The sequence below is a fragment of the Trachurus trachurus genome, assembly GCF_905171665.1.
Source record: "Trachurus trachurus genome assembly, chromosome: 13".
NCBI classification, from domain to species: domain Eukaryota; kingdom Metazoa; phylum Chordata; class Actinopteri; order Carangiformes; family Carangidae; genus Trachurus; species Trachurus trachurus.
This window is the reverse complement of record NC_139892.1, coordinates 19,069,279-19,092,792: the sequence shown is the minus strand read 5'-3', so window position 1 is coordinate 19,092,792 and position 23,514 is coordinate 19,069,279. Positions and strand designations below refer to the sequence as shown.

Sequence of the window (23,514 nt, the reverse complement as noted above, 5' to 3'; positions counted from 1 at the left end):
AGTCTGGATAAGAAATATTAATTGTGACCTAATTATTTTCAGCATATTCAATACTATAATAATTACAAACACTTCAGCAAATACCTTGAAGGCATAAAAGGTGCAGCTGAGGATGAGAAGGCCATTGTACCCCAGTGGGGCAACCACACCCAGATTGGTGGTGCTGCAAATGAGGTTGACCTGGCGAATGCTAGGGTAGTCATGGATCACCTGTAGACACGGAGGAGAGAATGGGACATAACAACAATAAAAAATCTGACAAGGCTCTTTCTACAAGAATCACTGCATTATTTTTTTCTCAATAGAGGTAGGCATGCTGGCAACAGAGGCATTTAAGATGAGACCAAATCAACAAACTGACACTGAATTCATTAGGCTGAAAAATTCAAATGTCCAATGAAAATACCCTGATCATTATCGTAAATTTTAATTAAAAACAAGTAACTGGTTGATCAGAATTATTGCTTCTAGTCATGATTACCTTAAATGATCACATGTGGTAAATACTCCTGCGCCTGTGGCTGAGAGAAGCACTGTGTAAAGTAGTCCCTGTCAATCCACTCAATCTGTTAAATGCTTTCAAAAAATATCTGATGTAACAAAAACTTCCCTTTTTTTTCCCTCAGTCAAGTCATTTTTCTTAATGTCTTCTATTTTGTCTGCTCCTAAGGCTCTCTCAATGAGCTACCCTCCCACTCACAACACAAAACAGACACAGCTTACGTCAGGTGGCTCCATGAGGAAGAGAGCCACGATGATGCCCAGCTGCAGCAAAATGAGGAGGAAGGCAATGATGAGCTGAGCGCAGGCAGACATGAAGCGAGGTTTCTTAGTACAGATTTTCTTCTTGCTTCCTGCCAGAATCCGAGCAATCCGGTTCGTCTGGGATGAGATTGCAAACACCATGAGGGCATTTTAATAGACTATATACCGAACACAACCATATATAATGTATATTCTGGCCAGCTGCTCTCTGTATTTCCACTCGGTCACTGACTGAGGCACATTAGTGAGTATATAGAGAAAAAAAATACAGGCATAATAATTGCACACAGGAGTTAAACTCTAGTGCTATAAACTCAATAATTTCTTATGGGAAAGCTACTGCAGCTCTCTGACACTGCTGAGGTCAAAAAAGAGCTAAAAGGGATTATATACAGGGGAGAGACACTCTTCCACAGTGGTCCATGGCTTGGTTTCCACCCACCCACATCCATCCATTAGCCCTACACCTCGCACACACTTGCTGCAGCCTATATCTCATACTTTATTCATGTATCCTTAATTCGATCTTTACCTTGGTGACAAGTGCAGAGTAGCTCATGGCAGGTGACAGACCTATTCCCAATCGCTGGAGGTAGCAGTGGATGACATGGGGCTTGGCTATGAGGCTGAAGGTGCACAGGTAACCCAAGCAGATCCCTGCCAGTATTATGTAGCACAGCTCCCTGCTGGAAGATTTCACCACTGGGGTGTCCCGGAACCTGAAGACAGATATACAGTATACGTATGAGCAGTTGTCTGCATCAACACAAACATGACACTCAAGCAGGAAAACCAGTAAACTCACACTGAGGATACAGATTCGTTACCTGATGAAGACAGCAGTGACAAAAAAAGTGGCCATTAGACCGAGGCAGGCAAAGACCACTGCAGCGATGGGTTCAGGGTCTCCCCAGCGCAGGTACTCAACTGGGATTGGGTCACAGCCTGGGGATATATTTGAACACAGTGAACTGTAGGCAAGACTTCCATACTTATTTCAACCTTTAATTGACTCATTTGACCCACAACTGAGTAGACAGGTCAGGCTTGTTTGGGTCTAAATCTGCACTGCTTGCAGACAAACTCTGCATCCTGTTTATATCTTGATATAGATTTAGGATAAATGTAAAAAAGCTTAGGGAACATGAGTGAGGGGGAATAGTCGTGTGTGAAAATGTGACAACTGAATGTGTGTATTTAGTTGCTATCAATCTGTTTCCAATCCATTCATAAAACATGTATAATGTGTGAATTGCACAACATGGCTCCTTGGTTATCCGGTGTTCTGCCGCTGTTAGTGAAGATTTGACTTGTTCTCTAATACACCTCTCTCTCTGCTATTTTGCCTCGTCTCTGTTCCCTCCCTTCCTCTCTATATTCTGTTTGATCTGTTTCCTGTCACTCTCTTTTTCTTTGTTCTACTCATCCATCACTCTGTCCCCCTCTTCCCCCTAACATCTCCCCTTTCTCTTGTCATCCTTACCACTCCCATCTTTCTACCTAATTCTCTCCTTCCCCTTCTTCCTCCATCTCTGCCTTCCTTCTGGGCAAGGAAATCATGTGCCATAAATTAAAGGGACAGTTCTAATTATGATCCATCGTGACGCTTGCTGAAATTATGCGGCTGGGTGGTCTAGACATACCAGAGCAGCAGGTGCACAGGTCTCTTGAAAAATTTCTGTCACTGCATGTTATCACTTTCTTGCTTTGTTTGTCTCCCTCCCTCACTCCTCTCTCCATTTTGCTTTCTTTTCCTTCCTTTCGCTCTTAATGCTTATCTCTCTCCCTCTCTCACACATGCTCAGACACACACACACACCTGTTTACAGTACCACAAATCGAGAGAGAGAGAGAGAGAGAGAGAGAGAGAGAGAGAGAGAGAGAGAGAGAGAGAGAGAGAGAGAGAGAGAGAGAGAGAGAGAGAGAGAACACTCATTAAAAAAGACTTAAGTAATTTAATGGCTTTGTCTTTAACACAATCAATAAAGCTTATTAAATCAGTGATGTGGTTAGGTCTAGGGCCATCAGCAACAACCTAACTGCAGAATGAGAGCCAAGGGGACTGTAACAAACAGACAGAAAATAAGCTGGAGTCATTCTGCAGCACATGTGGCTCACTTCCAGGCTTACATCACTGGAAAACTCCAATCCCCATTTCAGTTAAAAAGCTATTTCAATCATAACTAAAATAGGGTGAGTTATTGAAAACCATGCAACAGAATAATAGGACTAATAAGGACTACATTAAATGATCTGTTAGCCATTAAAGGTGAGGATCTCCCACCCAGGAAAATGCATGATGGTATAGGAAAGTGAGGAACTTGCTGAGAGTTTAGCTCCAATTAATCCTGCCTACATAAATCAAGATGTTGGGGCTGAAAATCCCAGATCAGTGTTTTTCTCATGGGTGGGATCTCAGATCGGCCTAAAAGCATCTGCAATGTTGGCAAATTAATACGTAATTAGTTCACAGTAACCTGCAGGAAATGGTACCATGTTGGACCCTGAGCCAAACTGGTGCATTATGGGGACAGTTCGATCGGTTCAGTCACTGTAAAGTTTTGAGGCAAACTTCTTTAAACATTGTTAGACTCAAACTGTGGAACTTTACCCATCAGTGGAGAGGCTCAAATCCCAAAGCTAATCCTCCCTTCTCCCTTTTTCTGCTCCTTTCACTCTCCCTGGATGCTGCTTCTGTCAGAGCCTCTGTTCATCTCAATCTCTCTCCCTCTATCTTCCAAACTCTCTTTTTATGTCACTTTTCCATCACTGTCTTTTTCTTTCTTGTTTTAGCTCTGTTGCTGTCTCCTAAGCTCTCCCATTGCCTTCTATGACTTTCACACCCACTTTACCTCTGCGTCCCTGCCAGCTGAGACCTTGTCCTATCTCCTCTACTCCCTCTGCCTCTATATCTCTCCCTCTCTCGCGCACACTTTCTCTCCTTTCGTGTGGCCTGAGGGAGAGAGATCAAAATGTCTGCTGGAGGAACAGGGCAAGCAGTTTGTTTACACCTCATTAATAGTGTTTCCATATAGCCCCACTGGGAGACACACACACAGCACTTATTGGTGATGAAATGAGTCACACGTACTCACACACGTGAACATGCAAAGATGAACACCTACACACACACACACACATGGGTAAGCCCAATGCTTTCCTTTATCTCCCTAAACTTTCTCTTTGTCATAGTCTCCCTGTTTTGGGTTATGGATGCTTCTGTCTCTGGCAGAGAAGCTTCCTCTGAATTTTCAGCAGGGCCCGATTCATGTTTTAATCATTGAGCTTGGTGAGGAGCTAGCGAGCATTATAATGAGCAGCTGAAAGCATAAGGCAATATCCAACCGCTTCGGACGCAATGGAGGAGAAATATCATTGCAACTGAAATGTATTTGCATTGAAAGCTGCTCTTGATGCAGAATAATTAAAACACTGGTTACACTATTGGTAACAAATTAAAGGGACGAGAGAGTGAGGTGAAGAAAGGGATGGGGAGAGAGGAAAAGCAAGGGAGAGGGGGAACACAGGTTGTGCACACACGCAGTGCACTTTTCCCCAAACAGCACTACCACACCGATATAACAGGATTTTTTTGTAGCATGGTCAAACACTGTATCTGCTCAATGCGGAGTGTTTCTGTTCAAGTGGAAATGTCCTTGACATCACTGATAAAGGTTCAAAATAAACATGCACCAACACAAACAAACAGAGACTGACCTGTGAGGTCATCGGTAGGCCAAGAGCCCAGTTCACAGGCTCTGCAGGTGTACTCGTCGAACACAATCTCATTTTCTTTGCAGGGAGTGCACGTCCAGCAGCAGCTCACCTCACCTTTCCGGATCACCTTGAAGGGGCAGAAGAACAAAACACACCTTTGTGCACATGCTTGAAAATGCCCTCATTCTTTCAGACTTTAACTGGCCTGTAAGACTGTTTATTGAATTCAAAAGCAGGAAAAAATCCTGTCTTTTCCAAGATGAAAATGTCTCACATACATTAGACATTTACAGCTATTCTGTCCATGTTAGGATGCTGGATGCACAACACTGCATTACTTACTGAAAGGCATGTTAGAGCCTTGATATATTTCATACAGAGTCTACATAACATAACTGATGTAACAAGACATTTTATCTGTCTTCGTCTGACTTACCTTGATCTGTCCTTTGTCGCAGGGTTCACTGCAGACAGACTTGATCATTGCATCTTTGTTGGGCCAGATTTCATCATCATCTATCTTCAAGCCGCTATTGTCCCAACTGCCAACGTTAATGTAGTCATAGTAGTCCTTCCCCATCTTTTTGAAGTTCATTATTTCATATCTATGCATAAAGAACAGATACATGAAAGTGTATGAATAAACATGTGGACACCACCTCTGTCTATTACATTTGCAAAAGACATCACTGACATCTGTGTTCGGTTACACAACTTACCTGCCAGGTGAGTCTCCATTCACATCAAATAAAATTCCCTCCCCTGACACCCCTGTGAAGTTCGTTTTCATCAGGAAGTCCAGCAGTGTAGCACCATCTATAGGTCGCATGGCATCACACAGGCCCTTAAAGTACATCAACATCCATGTCATATAAAACAAAGATGTTCTGACGGAAAGCTCAAAAAACACAATATTTTTGTGTGTGCATAAGAAATGCTCATTAATGGGTTAAACCTCAGCGTGAGGATAGAGAAGTTCACCCAAAACACCATTACTGTACTATGGAACTAACATACTATACCAACGTTGTGTATCATCCCTCCAAATGACATGGGAATTGTAAAGTGCAGTGTAGCAGGTATTATTCTGCTACCCTATGACTGTACCATTCAACCACTGTGGCATTTTCATCCACAGTGAACTGTTAAGTCAGAACTGAACCACTGAGTCTGAAATATTGCATCTCAGTTTACACGCCTGAAGCAATGAAGGTCTAAGTCACTCTCGCAGCAAGTCACAGTAAAACTGAACCAAAATCTGTAAAAATGAAACAGCGCTGACTTATTTCTGTGTTTTCTGAGTATGAACTTATAGAATAAAATACAGTTTTACACTTATGCTACAGTTTTGTACTGCCTTATCTGATTTTCTCAATAAATACACCATGTGTCATGCTTATTACTTTTTGGTACGTGCTGTCCCCACATTTTGCATTCATTTAAAAATGGGACCCATGGAAACTAGGTCTATTGTAAAATAGCAACAAAACACCCATCTGGGACCTTGTATTTTCCCCATCAATCCCACCCCTTTATCTGCGCTGTAGTGTCCCTCCATTCACCCATCAGAGAAAAACCTACCTGATAGCCTGGGCAGAGTGCCCGCTGCATATTATGCAGTCCATATGCCATTGAGTAGATGGCATTAATGACAAACCCCATCTTGGTGTCCTGTGCATACTGCTGCCGAAGCGACTCCCGCTCTACAGAGGAGGATGGGTACAGTCGGAGGGAAGAGAGAAAGGACAGACAAGACAAAGTCAGGTGTATCAAAGCAACTCTTAATTTCACGTTTCTCCTCTAATTTTATGTAACAATGTGTGGCTCCATTTTTTTTCCCTTCAAACATCAAAGACCAGCGTCTTTCCTCTCATTTCTTCTCATCGGCCACTTCCCACCTCCACATCTCATTTCTTTGCGTCTTTTTCTCTGTGCTGTTCATTTGTATTTCACATCCCATTTCATTAGAATACATGAGACATGATTCCCTTTGATGCAGCTCTCACATACAGTTTTGCCTATGAATGGAGGGAATGAAACAGAGGGCAAAGAATTGTGGGAGATGAATACAAAGAAAGAAAGGGAGGGTGCACTCACAGCCACAAGGGATATCTTCAGATGAACAGGAAAACTGTGCATATCCTATGTGTGTAGGTGTGTGGGTGTGTGTTCAGCTAGTCTTCTTCTATGTCATGGTTGAATGTTATTTTCAATGACAATATGAACGCCTGTCAATAAAAGCAGATTGATACTGTAGCCTGGTGCAAAACAATTCAGTCTCCCTGTGTCTGTGTTCTCCAGATGGTTGTGACTGGGTGGAAAATATAGTACAGCTATGTAAAAGCTATAGAACTAGGCCTATAGAAAACACAACAACAAAAATATATTTAAGCGCTGTCATTGCACACAATACAGTATTTTCATTTGTTTGCCCATGTATGTTTATATGTCTCTGTACTCACTGCTGCAGGTACGGTTGTACTTGCTGCTCTCCTGTGGATGGCCTTTAAGCCGACAGTGAAAGCGATGCTGCCAGAACTCTGGGAACCACGGGTTCCTCTGGTTGTTTTCAGGGCGAAGTTTAAGGTAGTATTCATCAAACCATTTCACATCGGCCGACTGGAGCTTGATGGTGATACCGCCGGATGCTTCTCTAACAAAACCATCTGTCACGTCATACCTGTCTGCCCATCCATCACTGCAAAAACAAATGAAAAACACAAGGAAAGACAAGCAACGCATTAATTTCACAACCACAATACAAAAACAAAATTTGTGTCAATTTCTGATAAAGTTGTGACAATCTGCAGCAAATGCTGTTCAGAAAACAAACATAACTTGAAGTTTTTTCTTATCAAACTTTAATAATTTGAGAGCAAAGATGGAAGACTGAGATAGCAGTATGATGGACAATTTTATATGTACACTGAACAAAAATATAAACGCTTTTGCCCCCATTTTTTGTTCATTGCACTCAAAGATTTAGCCTAAGGCACACCTGTGCAGTAATCATGCTGTCTAATCAGCATCTTGATATGCCACACCTGTGAGGTGGATGGATTATCTCGGCAAAGGAGAAGTGCTCACTAACACAGATTTAGACAGATTGATTTGTGAACGATATTTGAGAGAAATATTTAATTTGTGTACACAGAAAACATATTAGATCTTTGAGTTCAGCTCATGAAAAATGGGAGCAAAAACAAGTTGCGTTTATATTTTTGTTCAGTGTATTTTTGGTCGAACTATTATAAGTGGAGCTCAAATGGGATGTTGTTTCCATGAGGACAGTTGGACTGAGTGTTGGACACGGTGGTCAGTTTGTCCTGCAGAACACCACACAAAGAAAAAGATGGTAGCAGGAGCAAAACACAACAACGTTGTGAGTTGGGGGTGTTGTGTAATTGCTCAGACAGAACTGTGACGGACAATGGACGATAAAAATGGTATTTTGTTCTGCATTGATCTTAACAAACTGAGACACAAGGCACTGGCACATCAAGTGAAGGACACCACAGGTGAGGAGTTTGACAAATTCCCATATACATAACAATGAATCACTTCCCCTGTACTATCTGTGTACTGACACTAAGAGAATGTGAACTGCAGGCATTGCACCAACAGCCAAGTCTTATATCTCATCAGGTCTCCATTAAGGCGACTCTGTGAGAAAATGTGTAATATCTCACAAAAAGGGAGCATCTCAAGGGTGTGCTGACTGGTTATGGAAAGAGTTTAATTAGCCATCTGGGGCCATGGATCTTTTTATGGGGCCAGCCCCTATAGGATTTAATACTGATAGTTGAAATAATCAACTTGATTAGCTGAGCATGTGGAGAACATGCAAATTATAATGTGCAGCATATGCAAACACGACAGAGTCAGCCTTTAGAGCTCATTAGAGCTTTCTTCGTAGAGCTGAAATTACAATTACACAACTGTGCCTTGTGTGCATGTGTGTGCATGTGTGCAGTGAACCGCTGACATGGTAGTTATTGGGTGAAATTAAATGTTTGGGTTGAGAGGTGAAGCGCCGGGGCACTAAAATGTCACTATAACAAATAAACCCCATTTCACACACATACCTGTATCAAACAGACAGACACTCAAATGCCTGCACATACACACACACACGGACACACTGATGAAGACAATTACATGGAGATTGCTCTACTTTCTCTGCAGGAAAGGACAAACAGAAAGAATGAGAATCAAAAGGAAGGAGAGCGAGAGACAGAGGAGCAGAAATAGCAAATCGGGGAGAAGCAGAGTGAAAGGAGGCACAAACAGAATGATAAGCAGAGACACAGAGGACATGTGGGAGGAAGCTCTTACATCATTATGTGCAATGTCCAAAATTCATCATATTGCTGACAAACAGGCATAAACACTATGCACGGACGCACACGCACATACACCGGCCGTGTGCTGAGATGATTTAGGTCAAATGGAGTATTTTGGCTGCAGCTCAGCAGCCATGCCCCCGTCAGACACCAGCAAGACGAATATAACTGTGGAGACATATCACTGTAGTTTGCATTTTTTTGGAGGGAGATTTGGGTTTACTGCTCCTCAAGGAAGCACAGATGGCACAGTGTGTGTGTGTGTGTGTGTGTGTGTGTGTGTGTGTGTGTGTGTGTGTGTGTGTGTGTGTGTGTGTGTGTGTGTGTGTGAGTGAGTGCAGATAAAGGGAGGAAGGGAAAGAGAGAGAAGTGGATGTGAATGACAAATCTTCTCTCCTCCTTTCACAACTACTGCCAACATGGCCTCCAGCAAGACAACAATCCAAAGTTCTTCCAGTGGAAATTTTCCTTCCCTCTCTTTGTTCCTTTGTTTCTTCCTTTTTCTCTCTCAGAGCCTCCAGAGAACAAAACTCATTTTCTCCTACAACAGTCCTTCTAGGCTCAGTCTGATTGGAGAGCTAAAGTGTTGTGTGCATGTGCGTGTGTGTGTGCGTGTATAAACTTCTTCCTTCTGCCACCATTTGTGTCACTCTAATTGTCCCTCTTCTCTTTTTTTCTGTTGTTCCCCTGGTCACCCTCTGCACTCCGAGCTATGGTCATAAATCACCGCTACCCATTTCACGACAGACCATACCTACAGATATGTAAACGTTTAAATGTGTATAAATACGTAATATGTTTAAATGAAGGAAAACAGCTGCGGGTTGTGTGTAGAGCTGGCAGTGGCTCCGTGACCAATGCTTGTTTGGCTTGTTGTCATAGATGAGTCAAGAAATGCTACTTCAGTTGACATCAGCTGATAAAATAATGTTTGACGGAAAAATAATATTTTTTTTCTTTTTTACTGATTTCTTTCAGTTAAAAGGACAGATAACATTTTTTTTTGTTCTTTTAAATGACAAATGGCCCACAACTTGAATTGTGTGTAACAATGTCACTTCAAAATTCTTCCTGAAATGTACTGTGGCTTAAAAACAAAGTACCAGAGTGGCTCCAGATGTATTTCAAGGAAAGAAAGAGAAAGTATCTGCGAGATTGACAGGCAGAGTCGATGAAAACAGCGGTGCAATCCCTGATCATTACTCAGCATTGTCTGAGCCTGTCAATAGATTTCTTCTTTTTCCTCCCCTCTCTCTCCATCTGTCTCACTCACTCTCTCTCATTTACACCTTGAGCTTTCCCCTTGAGCCCCCTTCACTCTGTTTTTCCATACTCCTCTTCCTCCCAACCTTGCAACTCTGTCACATTCCACTGCTCCCATCTGTCATTATGTCCTTCTCTGTCTTTTTCCTTTTTTCTGTTTTTTCTCATTGTCTTTTTCATGCACACAACGTGCTGTATTTCTGTACATTATATCTTATATCTGCACGACTGTCACATATATACACATGCACAGTTTATTTTGCTTCTGTGATGTACTTTTTTGTTTCACTTTGTGCTTGATTTCCGGCTTTCTCTCTCCCCCTCATAATTTTCTTTCTATGGCTTTCCACCTCTTTGGCAAGCATCCCAGCAGGTCACACCTGCAGCTCCTCAGAGGCATAAATGACACACCGCACTGGAAACACACACAGTAACACACTCACAGCCACACTTGCATGAATCATCACTTCAAAGCAAAAATATTTCTAAAAAGTTCTGCTTTATTGGAATAAGCAGCTCTGGTTTTGCTGCTGAGGATGTCTGTGACCTTCACCACTTTCACTATCTGGCCAAATGACTTTACCCCAACTGCATTAAACGATTGGTCAAATATCACAGAAATAAAATAAATAGACACACATGGCTGCAGGGTTTAAAAACAAACAAACAAATTGCAGTGTTTTATCAACGAATTTCTAATTGCACCTTCAGGAAGTAATATGTTTATCTAGCTCTCCAGTACAATCACATTAAATTGACTCTGTTCTCTGTCTTGCACAAACAGAATAATATAATAATAATTTCCTAGTTAGCAAGATGACTCCCACATATTTTCATCTGAATCCCACTTATCTATTTTATTACTGAAACATTTGTTTACATGGAAATCAATGATTAGTCTTGTGGTCTCCTTTGTTCCCTTTGCTCAACTCGACAATGAATCATAAAATTACATATTCCAACAATATGTAATGTGTTGTTGTCTGCTTGTGTTGAATTCTTGTCACTGAAAATTTTCTCAAATAGCTGGACAAAAGAAAGGATCACTGACACAGGATTTACACCTACTGTCTATCAGACTGCAAAAGACAGAAGTAAAAGACGTCTTCCATGTGACATGTATAGATATGCAGTGCTATTTTTCTGATACAGTTTGTTCTCGCCTACACCTGTTGGATGTATTTTGGTGACTCATCGTGTGTCAAGACAGCAGATTACTCTTAAAAAGGCATGTTTTTGAAATAACTGCATCATAAACTGGCCATGTACAGTACTCAATACATTCATTTGTGTATGTCAAACTCTTTGCTTGTCTTCACGATGCTGGATTCTGTTTGATTACTAAGTGATGGAAATTTGTTGTGGGGAGGGCACTGCATTAACAGGGATGACAGGGGCTGATGTGATTGGCAATGATTGACACTAGTCCCTTACAAACCCACTGGTAATATGATAATTGATTCCTCCCAGTTCCACCCCATTTTTGAGGGCACAGCAGACGAACGCACTGACTGAAAAAAACAAAACAAAACAAAAAAAACATAGCAAAGATTCACTGGTGACCCCTGTTAATATATTTAATGTTTGCACACTTTTTTCCCCACAATCCAAAGGGCTACAGCCTGCGGGGTCTTGTGCGCAAAATGGATTTTGAAAAAATAAAAGCACATGTAAAAATACATGCAACTGTGTAGGCGCAATGCTGTCACAAGAGGAAGCCTCCAGGGTGTATGTATACATGCCCTGTATGAGAGAGGAATGTGTGTGTGTTTGTGTGTGAATCTATTTATGTGTGTATAAATATAATATATGGACACTGTTGTGTTTGTGTCGTCATAAATTTGGCTGATCGATCAGTCACTCTTTTGTTGATTACAATAACTGTTCTTAATGACATCCTGGTTTGGTCTCTCTCTGTGTCTCTCTCCACATGTCTAGGAGCCCAAGGCCGTTGCCATGGTTTCCTGCCCACGCTCAACCTGCTGTCTGTACTTTGTGTCTCATTAAAGCACACTGGATGTTAAGTGTATGCACACATAGACACCCCCACACACACACCTTCACTCACTCACACACAAATACTTACTTTTCTATTCACTATTCAATTAACATTAGACTGCCTGTGTCTACCAATTGGAAATACTATTTGCATAATAGTACAGTGTTGTAGGGCACTGCTTTACCTTAAGCAGAACTTTTACAAACCAATTCTACACGCTGAGGCCTGGGGCAATTGCCTTCCCCTTCTGTTCGTTCAGAGTAGAAATAGAAACTGGGACTCATTTGCGAATTTAATTTAATTTTTAATCTTTGCTTGGTCTTTCTTGGTTGTGAAATCCATGTCAAGCCATGAGTTTTTGACTCTTTGAATTCCAGCAACAGTAGGCTACACCAGGTAGACTTGGTTACAGGGATACTAAAGACACTGAACAGATTGATACAGCATGATACATGACATGAACAGCTGCAACTGATTGTGCGGCTGCTTTATTATTGTGACCGTGTGATTTCCAAACTCTCTCCTTCTCAATCCCTTTCCCACAAAACAGTTGGATTAGAAAAAAAGCAGAGTTTGTTGTGAGTCAGTTTGACTGTTAAAGTGGGTTTTTTCCGCAAGCAGTCAATGGACGAGTTCCCTCCACTGACTGTTGCTGTGATGACAAGCAGCCACTCGGTGTACTGAAGCTCAGACTTATTTCCAAATGATGATGATTTCCCAGATGAAACCATGAGATCTGTATTTTAAAACCTACTTTGGAGCTGTGTCAGTACACCACTACAGGTAAACAAGGCCACCCCTGATATCTGAATTATAGTGAATCAGAATCAGGTTTTATTGCCAGGTATGTGTGAGCATACATACAGTACAAGGAATTTTTCTCCAGTTCTTAGCTAGTCTCTGACTACTACAGTACAAAAAATAAATAAAGTTAAATTACGGGCTGGGAAGAATTTACAAATGAGAATTTACAATAATTACAATATACAGTTCCACAGATGTGTAAGTAAAGTGCATTAATGATGTGGAATAACGATGTGTGATGTGTTCATCACGGTGACGGCCTGTGGGAAAAAACTGTTCCTGTGTCTGCTTGTTTTGGCGTACAGTCTTCTGTAGCTACTGTACCAGAGGGGAGAAGGTGAGCTGGTAAATATTGATTAGTGAATGAATCACAGCGTTTGGGGATCCACAGAGTGAATGTTCATCTGTGTTATTGTTTCCCTTTGGTCTCAGTCGTGATGTGTTTGGTCACGATACAGTAGTAGATCCTTTGGCAAACAAATGCTAATCAGTGTTTGATGAGTGTAGGGTAGCTAGAGAGTGGAGGCATTTCTGTGTCAGCGCTGTAACACGAGGGTGTAAATTGTTCTGTGATAACTGTGGAAAGATTGGTTTAACTCAGGGAAAATAAGGTCACAAATTTGGTACTGGAAAAATATTTGATTTTGATCAAAAGTCGCACAGGCAATAGGCCATTTTAGTAATTGATGTCGGGGTTCAACAATAACATGCCATCCGACCCCAACCCACCCACTCCCTAGCTGCCATGGCAACCTGGCAGAGATTCTCGATGAGCATCTGCTGCTTACAACTATATACAGCACACACACACACGCATACATAGACACACACAGTAGCAGTCCACCAACCAAACCTGACAGCATTAATTAGCTGGACAGACACCACAAGCATGGAGAGTAAACATGTAGCACATGTAGACACAGACAGTTACAGTGGAAAAATAAAGAAAATTGAACAAAAAATAACATAAACTGCACTGCATGTCTGTGAACATACAAATCTTGTGCGCTGGCAGCCAAAGCTGTTTGTTTTATTGCTTTCAAAAGTTCAAACCCACAGAATTTGGTTTTGTCAATTTAAAACACAGCTGTTTTTTCTGAGCCCACGGTTAAGAAAGTTAAGCTATAGGGATCCCCAAGCACCACAACACAGCAACACGTGTCAATTTGTGTCAGGACTGTGCAGCAGACTCTTTCAGCCAAATAGGATAAGTACAAAGTACTGCAGCAGCCATGTCTCACTTTGTGCACAATTTTTTGAACAGTGAGTGAGGCAGCTGCCAGATAGTTATAATTCAAAGTTTGACAGTGGTGGCAGACTTATGGTTTTGGATGGAAAGTGCAGCATTGTTAGGATTTATGAGAGAAAAATCACAAATTGATATACAGTATGGCAGAAAGTGATTCACCAGTGTGCATAAAGCATTGTTAAGTGGCAGCACATTTGTTGTTCTGCCCCTCCAAGAGAAATATGATTGTGAAAATAGAATAAATCCTGTTGATTATGTACTTATCACTTAGGTTATAAGTACACAATACAGCTGTGTCATATTTTATGTTTGAACTTATTATCTGACGCATTTGAAATTTGGTCTGGATTTGTCTGCTTATGCTGGGGAAAAAAACACAATGTTGGGCATTCATGTTTCTTGCAGCTTCTTGTCTCAGTGGTGCTGTGGTAGTCTGTCATTTTGGAGTCCGCTTGTTCACTGCTTTAATGAGAGTTTGATAGAGGTACTGCGAGGAGCTTGGTGCAGAGGTTTGCATTGGGGTTAGCTGGTCAAACCTGGACAAAGCTTAGAAAAGTCATATTAGTTATGTAGAGAAACTTGTCATTTTAATGGAAAGTATCGACCACTTTTGAGCCATCACACCTCATCTGTCACCAGCCTCAGCCAAACAAGAGGTCAGAGCTCACCATGACAACAGCAAAATTCATTAAGCCAAATGTCGGAACTGTCTCTCAGACAGACCTTGTGGCGCTAACTCTCAGTGTGTGTGTGTGTATACACCTGTATGTGTGTGACATTGAGAAAGAGAAAGCAAGAGATAAAGCGAGAGAGATGTAAGGCCATGTGTGTAGCCAACTGTGTCATTTTGTGAGTGATCGGAGCACATTACACGCCCATCATTCGATAACACGCACACACACACACACACACAGCAAAACAACCCATGGCGGCTTACCATGGCAGCAGGTTCACCTTTACTCATCTATTGATGCCACACTTTGTTATTCTTTCTCTATTTTTCCTGACACTCAGATTTTTTCCTGTTTACTCTTTTCTCACCACATCCATCCATTCATCTTTGCATGTATCTATCTTTTTCTTAATTAATCACAGATCAACTTTCCTGCCTTTCTGTCCTCCATTTGATTCTTTCTCTCTGCTTTTTGCAATTTATTCTCAATGTTATTATTCATCATTTCACAGAACCATACATCATTTAAATTCAGTGATGGGAAAAGGGAAAATACCACTGGTAATTTCTGACAAAAGCAAACACTCACACTCAAACAAAATAGCAACATTAATAAAGGGATGTGGAAGGTTTCAACAAAATGATCACTTTATGCTTCATCTTCAATTACATTACATTTTCGTCCAGTGACAGAATGTTATTATTGATCCCAGTTTCAACACTTTCCATAAACTCAAACTCTGATATGAACCATATTTTTTGTTTAGTATATTTTAGACGGGGCGGTGCGTGGCGCAGTGGTTAAAGCGGCAGCCCCCATGTAGATTCGGTTCGGCAAAAAAGCCAAAAAATATACTTCTAGTATATTTTAGACTTTCTATGCCTTTATTAGATAGTACAGTTGAGAGAGACAGGAAATGGGGAGGCAGAGAGAAGGGGAATGACATGCAGGAAAGGGCCACCCAATGCGGGATTCAAACCGGGGCCGCCTGCTGCAAGGACTGTGCCACTTGGCGCCCCAACTGAGGTTCAGGAGAAGTGCTCTAACATTTAAAAATATCCTCACTACCTCGAACGCCTGTGAAGCTAAATCCCACGGTATACATTCCCCCACTTTGTCACACTCGGTCACACACACTTTGTCAGGCTGGTTTCGGCTGGTTTAGACATACAAAGTGTGTTTCAGATTTTAGCAACGTTGTTGATTTCCCCTGGGCTTCAAAGAACATATGCCCAATTTAATATGTGTGGGGGGACAGAAACAAATCTGTCAAGGCACAAGAGAGAGAGTGATGCGGACCAAAAAGTCATCAATACAAAGAGGAAAACTTTTAAAGAGACAAGTAGGCAGGAGAGGAAAGAAAAGGAAAAGAGGGGAGGTAGGAAGAGAAGAGATTACTTTTTATTATACAGATATAGCTAAAAGTCATGTTTAGACATCCCATTCTATTCATTCTCATTCATTCAGGACTGATTCACTAAAGAAAACCATAGCTCATGGAAGGTCACAGTGAGAAAGAGAGCAGAGCAGAAAGCAGAGGAAACCATCGAAACGAACAAAAAGCTCTGGCCTTATGGAGAAAAATGACAGTTCAAATCTGTTATAATGAATACTGTAATATTTATTTTTCATATGACAGTTTCATTTTTAGTATGCTAACTTCAGCAATGCGTATTGACCTTCAGGGCTTATTCAAACTCACTCCATCACAGTTTGTCAACGAGAATTGTTGTTGTTTTATAGCAAAGAAAAATATGCACCACGTGGACTTGTTGAAAAAACATCAAGGAGAAACAGCTGTGGTTTAAGATTTTTATGTTAAGTCAAGTCCATCAGGGACTTATAGTTGGTCCAGAAAGTAGTCAGACCCCTTGACTTTTTGCACTCTTTACCGAGTATGTACACTTTACTGTATTTCAAGTGGATAAAATTGTCATTTTTACCCAGGGCAAGATCAGGGCAAGAATATAAAACTTTTTAAAGCACCATGTTCCCAGGAGCACAGTGGCCTAAATAACTGTAAAATGTAAGAAATTTGGAACTTCTTCCTAGAGTTGGTCGACTGGCTAATCTGACTAACCATGCAAAAAGTGCCTGGGTCAGGGAGGTGTCCAAGAACTTAACAGACACTCCAGGTGAGTTTCAGAAGTTGTCTGCCGAGATAGAAGAATCTGTCGGGAAAAAAAAGGACTGAATCGATGGCACTTCATCAACAAGGCCTTCATGTTGTAGAGGTGAGACAGAAGCTTCTTTGAGTGAAAGCCATATTACAGCCAGCTCAATGTTTGCTAAATGCCATTTAAAGGACCCTGAGAGCTTGAGGGGAAAAGATTCTCTGGTCTGATGAGACAAATGTTGAACCCTTTGGGCAGAAGTCCAAAACGTGTCTGGCGGACACCAGGCACTGTTCCTGCCACAGTCACTCTAGTAATGCCTGCTGGCGGCAGCATCATGACGGGTGGGGGCTTTAGGAGAAGTCTCTGACTGTCCTTTAGTGGCTCAGCCAAAACCACCAAAACACTTAGGCCCTACAGATAGAACATCTGTGGAAAGACCTGACAATGCAGACAAGGACTAAATTAAGATATACTGAATACTTCTGTGACACATTTTATACATTTAGAGTTAAGTCTACAACAAACGCATTATGATCAAATGCAGAGATGTAGCCAACACACTGGAAAATGTCCCATTTGAATTGTTTTTATCATTTAACAAATTCACTTTTAATTTATGGAAATCGGAGTAGAGAAATGGATTTTAGGGAGGCAGAAGACAAGTAGTACTAATCAGCCAAGGCTTAGACAAAGACGAAGCGGAGCAAGAAAAACATAAAAGATAGAGGGGAAAATAAACACCATGATTTCACTAATGGAAAGAAAATGACAATGTTCCAGTAAATGACCATTTTCTTCTGAAGACACCTCACAATATTGTGAACTGAGGTTTTTCATTAGCATGTCTTCAGTGGAAAATAAAAAACAAACTCCCTGTGCCCTACCTACTAAGGCATAAGTGGAAACATTTCACATGTCATGTCGTGCACAGAAAGTGTGGCATTAAACTTCTACTCAAAGTTAGTTTCTTTCTGACTTTTTACTTCTAAATGAATGAGCACAAATCCCAAGGACACAATGCCACCGCTAACACTGCTCTGACCTCAAAACAGAATGTATTTCAGTAAAAAGCTGAATAGCGATTTCCATTTTGCTTTGCACTTTCTTTCACTGTTTGTCACAGTATTACATGGTTGTGTTGCAGGGGATATGACAAATTTTCTATACATTTCTACGAAGAGCTTAAAATACAGCTTGCTATCTAAATTTGTGATTTAATTATTTTATTATATATGTCTTCTTGTGCATGTTAGATGAATAAACCAATAGCACACACTTCCATTTGTACTCGCACTTGAACCCATCTTATAAATATAAAAATAAAATATAAATAAAAGAAAGAAAGCAGATAAGTTAAAGAGATGAAAAGGGAGATGGAAGTGAAAAGGACTTCAGATGGAGGGATGGCATGAGCAGAGAATAAAACAGAAGGGGGGCACAAGGGAAGAAAGATTGGTGAGTGCAGATAACAGACATTATTTCTCTCCACCTGGGGTCTTTGTCTGGAGGCACTCAGCTGTGATAATACACACAGAGAACAGAAGACACATACATATACATCGTTTGCTTCAAGAATTTTCTGTTGTGGTGTGTGGGATCTTAACTACTCTCTTGTGAGATTCTGACTGGAAAGACTTCAGTGGCAACAGTATAGATATCAAACAGAGGTCAACATAGACAGGGATGTTGAGCAGTGGGAATTTGGGCACACCTGTATTGCAAGGTGGATAGTGAAAGTTTAGAAACTGTAGAGGTAAAAACTCAAGCAAGACTTGAAGCATTAGCAACTTTATTGTCAGACCAACAGCTTGTGGCCTTCATCACAGACCCTGAGAAAAGACCGTGCAAGCATCAGACAAAGAGAGAAAGAGCAGGAGTGTGAGGTTAAAGACATCAAAGACCACAGAGATAAGGCAGGACTGAGAGAAAAGGAGAGATAAAGTGACAAAGATGTGATCCCTGGGGGAGAGATAGAAATGAATGAAATAAGGGGAGAAAGGAGGCTGAAAAAGCAGACTTCAAGGTTGGATAAGGGTGTGTTCTTGGAGTCTTTGAGAAAGAAGAGCAATAACGTTTGAGGTGAAGCAGAGAGTTGAGCAGTACAGACAGAAACAGAACAGAGAGAGGGAGAAGCAGAGGAATAATGTCAGGCAGAAAGAGTTAGGGAGCGATACAGACGTTGTATATTCTGCCTATTCCTCCTGGTCTGGCCTCATCACTTTTTATTGCTTCACACATAAAAGTGTCATCTCCCATATTCAGCACAGCGGACATTGTAATAAACGGACACCTGCTGAGGTAATACACCACCAATGTAACATTACTCTTCTCTCGTGTCTCTCTTATTTTTGCTTTATCTTCATCACTATGGTGGCTTTCTGGTCTCTCCCTCCCTTATCCTCTCTGCCTCTGCCTTTGCTTTTCCAACCTTCTCTCTCTCATTTTTTTTCTCTCTCAGTGCTCCCTCACTTTCTCAGTTTCTACATTCAAAGGTCTCTGTGCCAAGTCATTTAACAGACTTTCAAAGGCAACGTCCCAGTCTGGGACCAGACTGTAAGGTGAGTTTGAAATTAAGTTGTGTTATATCTGGCAAAGCCTTTCAATTTCCATCCACCCAAATTAATCAACAGCTAACGGGGCTGGTAAGACTTTCAGTCTCTATCTTAAGGCAATACCTACTCCTCATTCCATATGTGCACTGACTTATTGGTGATTGGACAGGACACAAGAAGAATTTACAGGGACTACAAATGTACACATGAAACTATTTTACACACACCATGGCACCTAAAGAACACTGACTATAGAAAAAAGTGAACATAATAACATAGAGTATGGTATATATTCTGTACTACTATTTCATTTTAAAAATGATTGTCTTACTTCTGTATGGTAAAAAAAAAAAAAAAAAACTAATTGAAAAACTATCTGGCTTTTAATATCAAGTTCAATTTAAACCAAGTCACACACCAGCAGCATTTGACACAGTATAATCTCTAAATCCAACTCGCCACTCTTGTCTGCACACATGCAAACACACACAGCCATTAATGGACGATATTGTGTAACCTAATGATGGGCCAGTGGCTTAGAAGCAGCAGTTGGAGCTATTCCCTGCTTTACACGATGGTAATAATTATACTGGTTCGGCCTACACACACACACACACACGCACGCACACAACCAACCACCCTGTCTGTTTGACAGCAGGGATTAGCAAGGAGAGGTGCAACTAATGCCCAGTAACGAGACATCCAGCTTATCGCCCACAGAATCGTGTGTGTGTGTGTCTGTGTGTGTGCGTCCGTGTACGCATCAGAGAAAGAGAGAGAGTACCAGACGGATCTACGGTAAATTAACTGCATGTTATTCTGGACTTTAATGAGTCTCCCACATCTCATTGGTGCCACATATCTCAACCAGTTCTCTCCTGTTATTCTCGCCTTTTAATTCTCCCAGCGTGTTTCCCCAACTCAAATTAAAAAGTGCTTTATTTGCACAAATTGTTAGTAGTAATTGTTGCAGAAGACACAATATATGAACAAATGCGGACAGGATGTACTGATGTTCCTACTGTAGTTATAAATCAAACAGCAAAAAGTCAAATGGAAAATGTACATAAACAGTACTTATGTATCAAATCTAAATCAAAATGTTTTGATTCAAACTCATGAAGATGCTATGAATGCATCCATGTACACGGTGTACTCACTAGAAATATGGATTTAGAAGGATATCATTAGACAGATGTTTCTGTCTGAACTGATAGGGGGATGACGTAATCTGCAGATATTTGTGGTTTTGTCTGCATTACCAACCACAGAGCTCTGATCTGCTCCTCACAGCTTAGCTCATATTATTTTGGTATTTTTCCAGCCAACCATAGGAAGTCTATTTCTCTGATCTGTTTTTTATTCTGAGCAGGAGAGCAAAATGCTGCATGTCCTCTGTGTATCCCAATTAATGCCGTTAGCTTACTTTGTTCTCTGTGCATGTTTTTGCTGTGATAGCAAAAGTCTACGGCAAAACTGTGTTCATGGTTTCTGTGCATGCTGAAATGTTCCGCAATCAGAAGAACCTGGTTGTTTCTTTGTTTTTGTTTTTAAACAGCGGCTGTTCAATGTAATTCAGTCATCAGCATCGTGTTGCTCACACTCTCTACACAAGGCACAAGTGACACAATATGAGTATAGTGAGTATATTCGGCATCAGCAAAAACAATGATATTGATGGTCAGACTGAGAAAGAAGCTGAGCGCGATGTGGTGGTCAGATTGATTTTTTTATGCCTTTATTGGACAGTGTAGTTGTGAGAGACAGGAAACGGGGAGGCAGAGACATGCAGCAAAGGGCCGTCCGATGTGGGATTTGAACCGGGGCCAACTGCAGCGAGGACTGTATCCTCTACACATGGGGCGCCTGCTCAACCTACTCCTACTGTGGTGGTCAGATTGTGCCGGAGAGGACTGGTGTGATTCCATCACCACCAGACCAAGAGATGTTGTCTAGCATTGTTTTTCCTGTCCAACCTCACCTTGATTGCTTCATCTTTTTGGACAGATTAAAAAATTAATGAATTAGCACTCAGACCAACATCTTCTATACTGAAGCTTTAAGTGTTGTCGCTCACTTGTTTACTGCCAAATTAGTTTATGTAATAAAAGAGAGACTACATATGAGAAATAAGTGAATATTTGGCTAGTAAATGGAGGGAACTTTTACCAACCACAGAGTGATAACTAATCTAAATTGATAGGCAAGTCGGATTTGTCGAATGTATTGTAGCCTACATTTTATTTTGCCAGTATGTACCTGTATCACCATTTGGGCGTTGTGGCTGAGGCTAGCAAGATAGATGTAGCTGGTTTACATGAGCTAGCTTTTGAGTCACGCTCTTCCTTTGTAAGTTTACGTAGGCTTTACGTATAAGAGGATCAATTCAGGGCGAGTGGCTAAAGAATTTAATGGCACTCTTTTGCATTTCTAATGGCAACAAATGGATTCCAGTTTGTCTTGGCTGTAACCTGTACATGTCTTTATAAAAGGGGCTGAGGTGAATGTATGTGTTTTATGTCCATTCATTATTACACTGATCCATTTAAGCATTCACTGTAGGTTTTTCTCTAGTCCCTTTATTCCATATCTCAGGAGAGCAGCTGCCTCTGAGGACCATACTGAACAGCTGGAGGACGTCTTCTCTCAGTCTAGGGCTCCTGTGTTTTAGCATCTCTGTTCTAATGACATCTAGTCCACTGGGTTTTCTTCTTTTCAGAGATTTAAAAGCTTTATATACGCTCTGACGGGCTAATTGTAGTCGCTTGATGCTGGTTTCTCTCCTTATATTCAGTTTCCGTTTCTTCATTTGTCAGCGGTTTTGGGTGTATGTAGTTATGCTTTTGATAAAGACATATTTTTGATGCCTTGATATTTTTCATATTAAAAGAGGAGCTTGTTGTTATCTCTAGTGTTGCCCAGGATTTTGTACTTTCAGTTTAGTGTTAACAGTACCCTCAGGTGCCATCTTTTATTTAAACACTTCTGGTCTAAACACCTTTCTGTCAGCTCGGTATTCCTTGTTATTTTCTCTCTTTGATGACCTTTTGATATGGCTTTCTCCTGACAGTATTTTATTGTGGAAGTAGCTTCACACCATCTGTGTGCTACTTGAATCTGGGGCAGTCAGGAAGCTGAAGATCATTCATGTTCAGAGTTTACAGAGCAGATTCATACTCTGAAATACACACAGTTCAATATCATTGAGTGACATTGTGGTGGCATGGCATGATGTTGGGTTGTGATGGGTAGATACATACGTAGATATGCTGCCTTGTATGTGAATGGCACCACCTGGAGTAATCTCTTCACTCCCTGTTCCATCCCAAATTTTCCAATATACGAAAATGAACCTACTCAGTGCAATTAAACCGCCTTCATTATAGTAAAAGGGATGCAGATGGAGGCATGTATGAAATTCCCAAGTGAACAATCCTCATCAAACTTTCTCTCTCTCTCTTACACGCTCTCTCACTCTGTCTGTCTTTCTATAATTTTCCCGCTCTGTCTCCTGTGTTGCTATGGTAACAAGCTGTGTGCGGGGGCTGTGATGCGGCACACATCACACCCGTGTGTGTGTGTGTGTGTGTCTGTGTGTGTGTGTGTGTAATTTGTATAGCCGTTAAAAATATATATTTAGATTTAGTAACTTGCATATAATTGAGAATTAAGAGTGCTGTACCCCTGAAGCTGTAACATCAGTATCTTTATCATCAGTTTGAAATGACTCCAAACATAGTTTAAACACCTTGTTGCAACATAATTTTGTTATTGCTTGGGTAGAGGTTGAACCTGATGAACAAAAGCGTGCTTGTAGTACAAATAATTACATATTAAAGCCAATTATGTAATCTAACAGCAGGTAGATTTCCCTGAGTGCTTGTGAAATTCTAAATACAAATCTTATTCAGGCCCTAAGGAGTCCGGTTACAAATGACAGTAAAGACCACTAGAGGAAAATCTGTGGCTCATTGGAATACAATGCAAAAGTGGCATATCATTTAGCAAAACAGCTCCCAGTCTCCTCCGTT

The 23,514-nt window shown here is 41.0% G+C and overlaps 1 protein-coding gene across 1 annotated transcript in view; it reads right to left on the bottom strand.

The window, feature by feature from the left end:
• The window catches only part of grm5b (glutamate receptor, metabotropic 5b), a gene marked incomplete at both ends in the record, with an annotated part of 53,496 nt that overhangs the window by 5,059 nt on the left and 24,923 nt on the right, over nucleotides 1–23,514 (bottom strand). Inside the window, 9 exons of the mRNA XM_083984598.1 lie at nucleotides 85–210; nucleotides 724–882; nucleotides 1,298–1,484; nucleotides 1,593–1,710; nucleotides 4,483–4,609; nucleotides 4,919–5,087; nucleotides 5,202–5,326; nucleotides 6,064–6,185; nucleotides 6,945–7,180. Coding sequence (XP_083840724.1) covers nucleotides 85–210; nucleotides 724–882; nucleotides 1,298–1,484; nucleotides 1,593–1,710; nucleotides 4,483–4,609; nucleotides 4,919–5,087; nucleotides 5,202–5,326; nucleotides 6,064–6,185; nucleotides 6,945–7,180 — 1,369 coding nt within the window. The remainder of the gene's footprint in view (nucleotides 1–84; nucleotides 211–723; nucleotides 883–1,297; nucleotides 1,485–1,592; nucleotides 1,711–4,482; nucleotides 4,610–4,918; nucleotides 5,088–5,201; nucleotides 5,327–6,063; nucleotides 6,186–6,944; nucleotides 7,181–23,514) is intronic.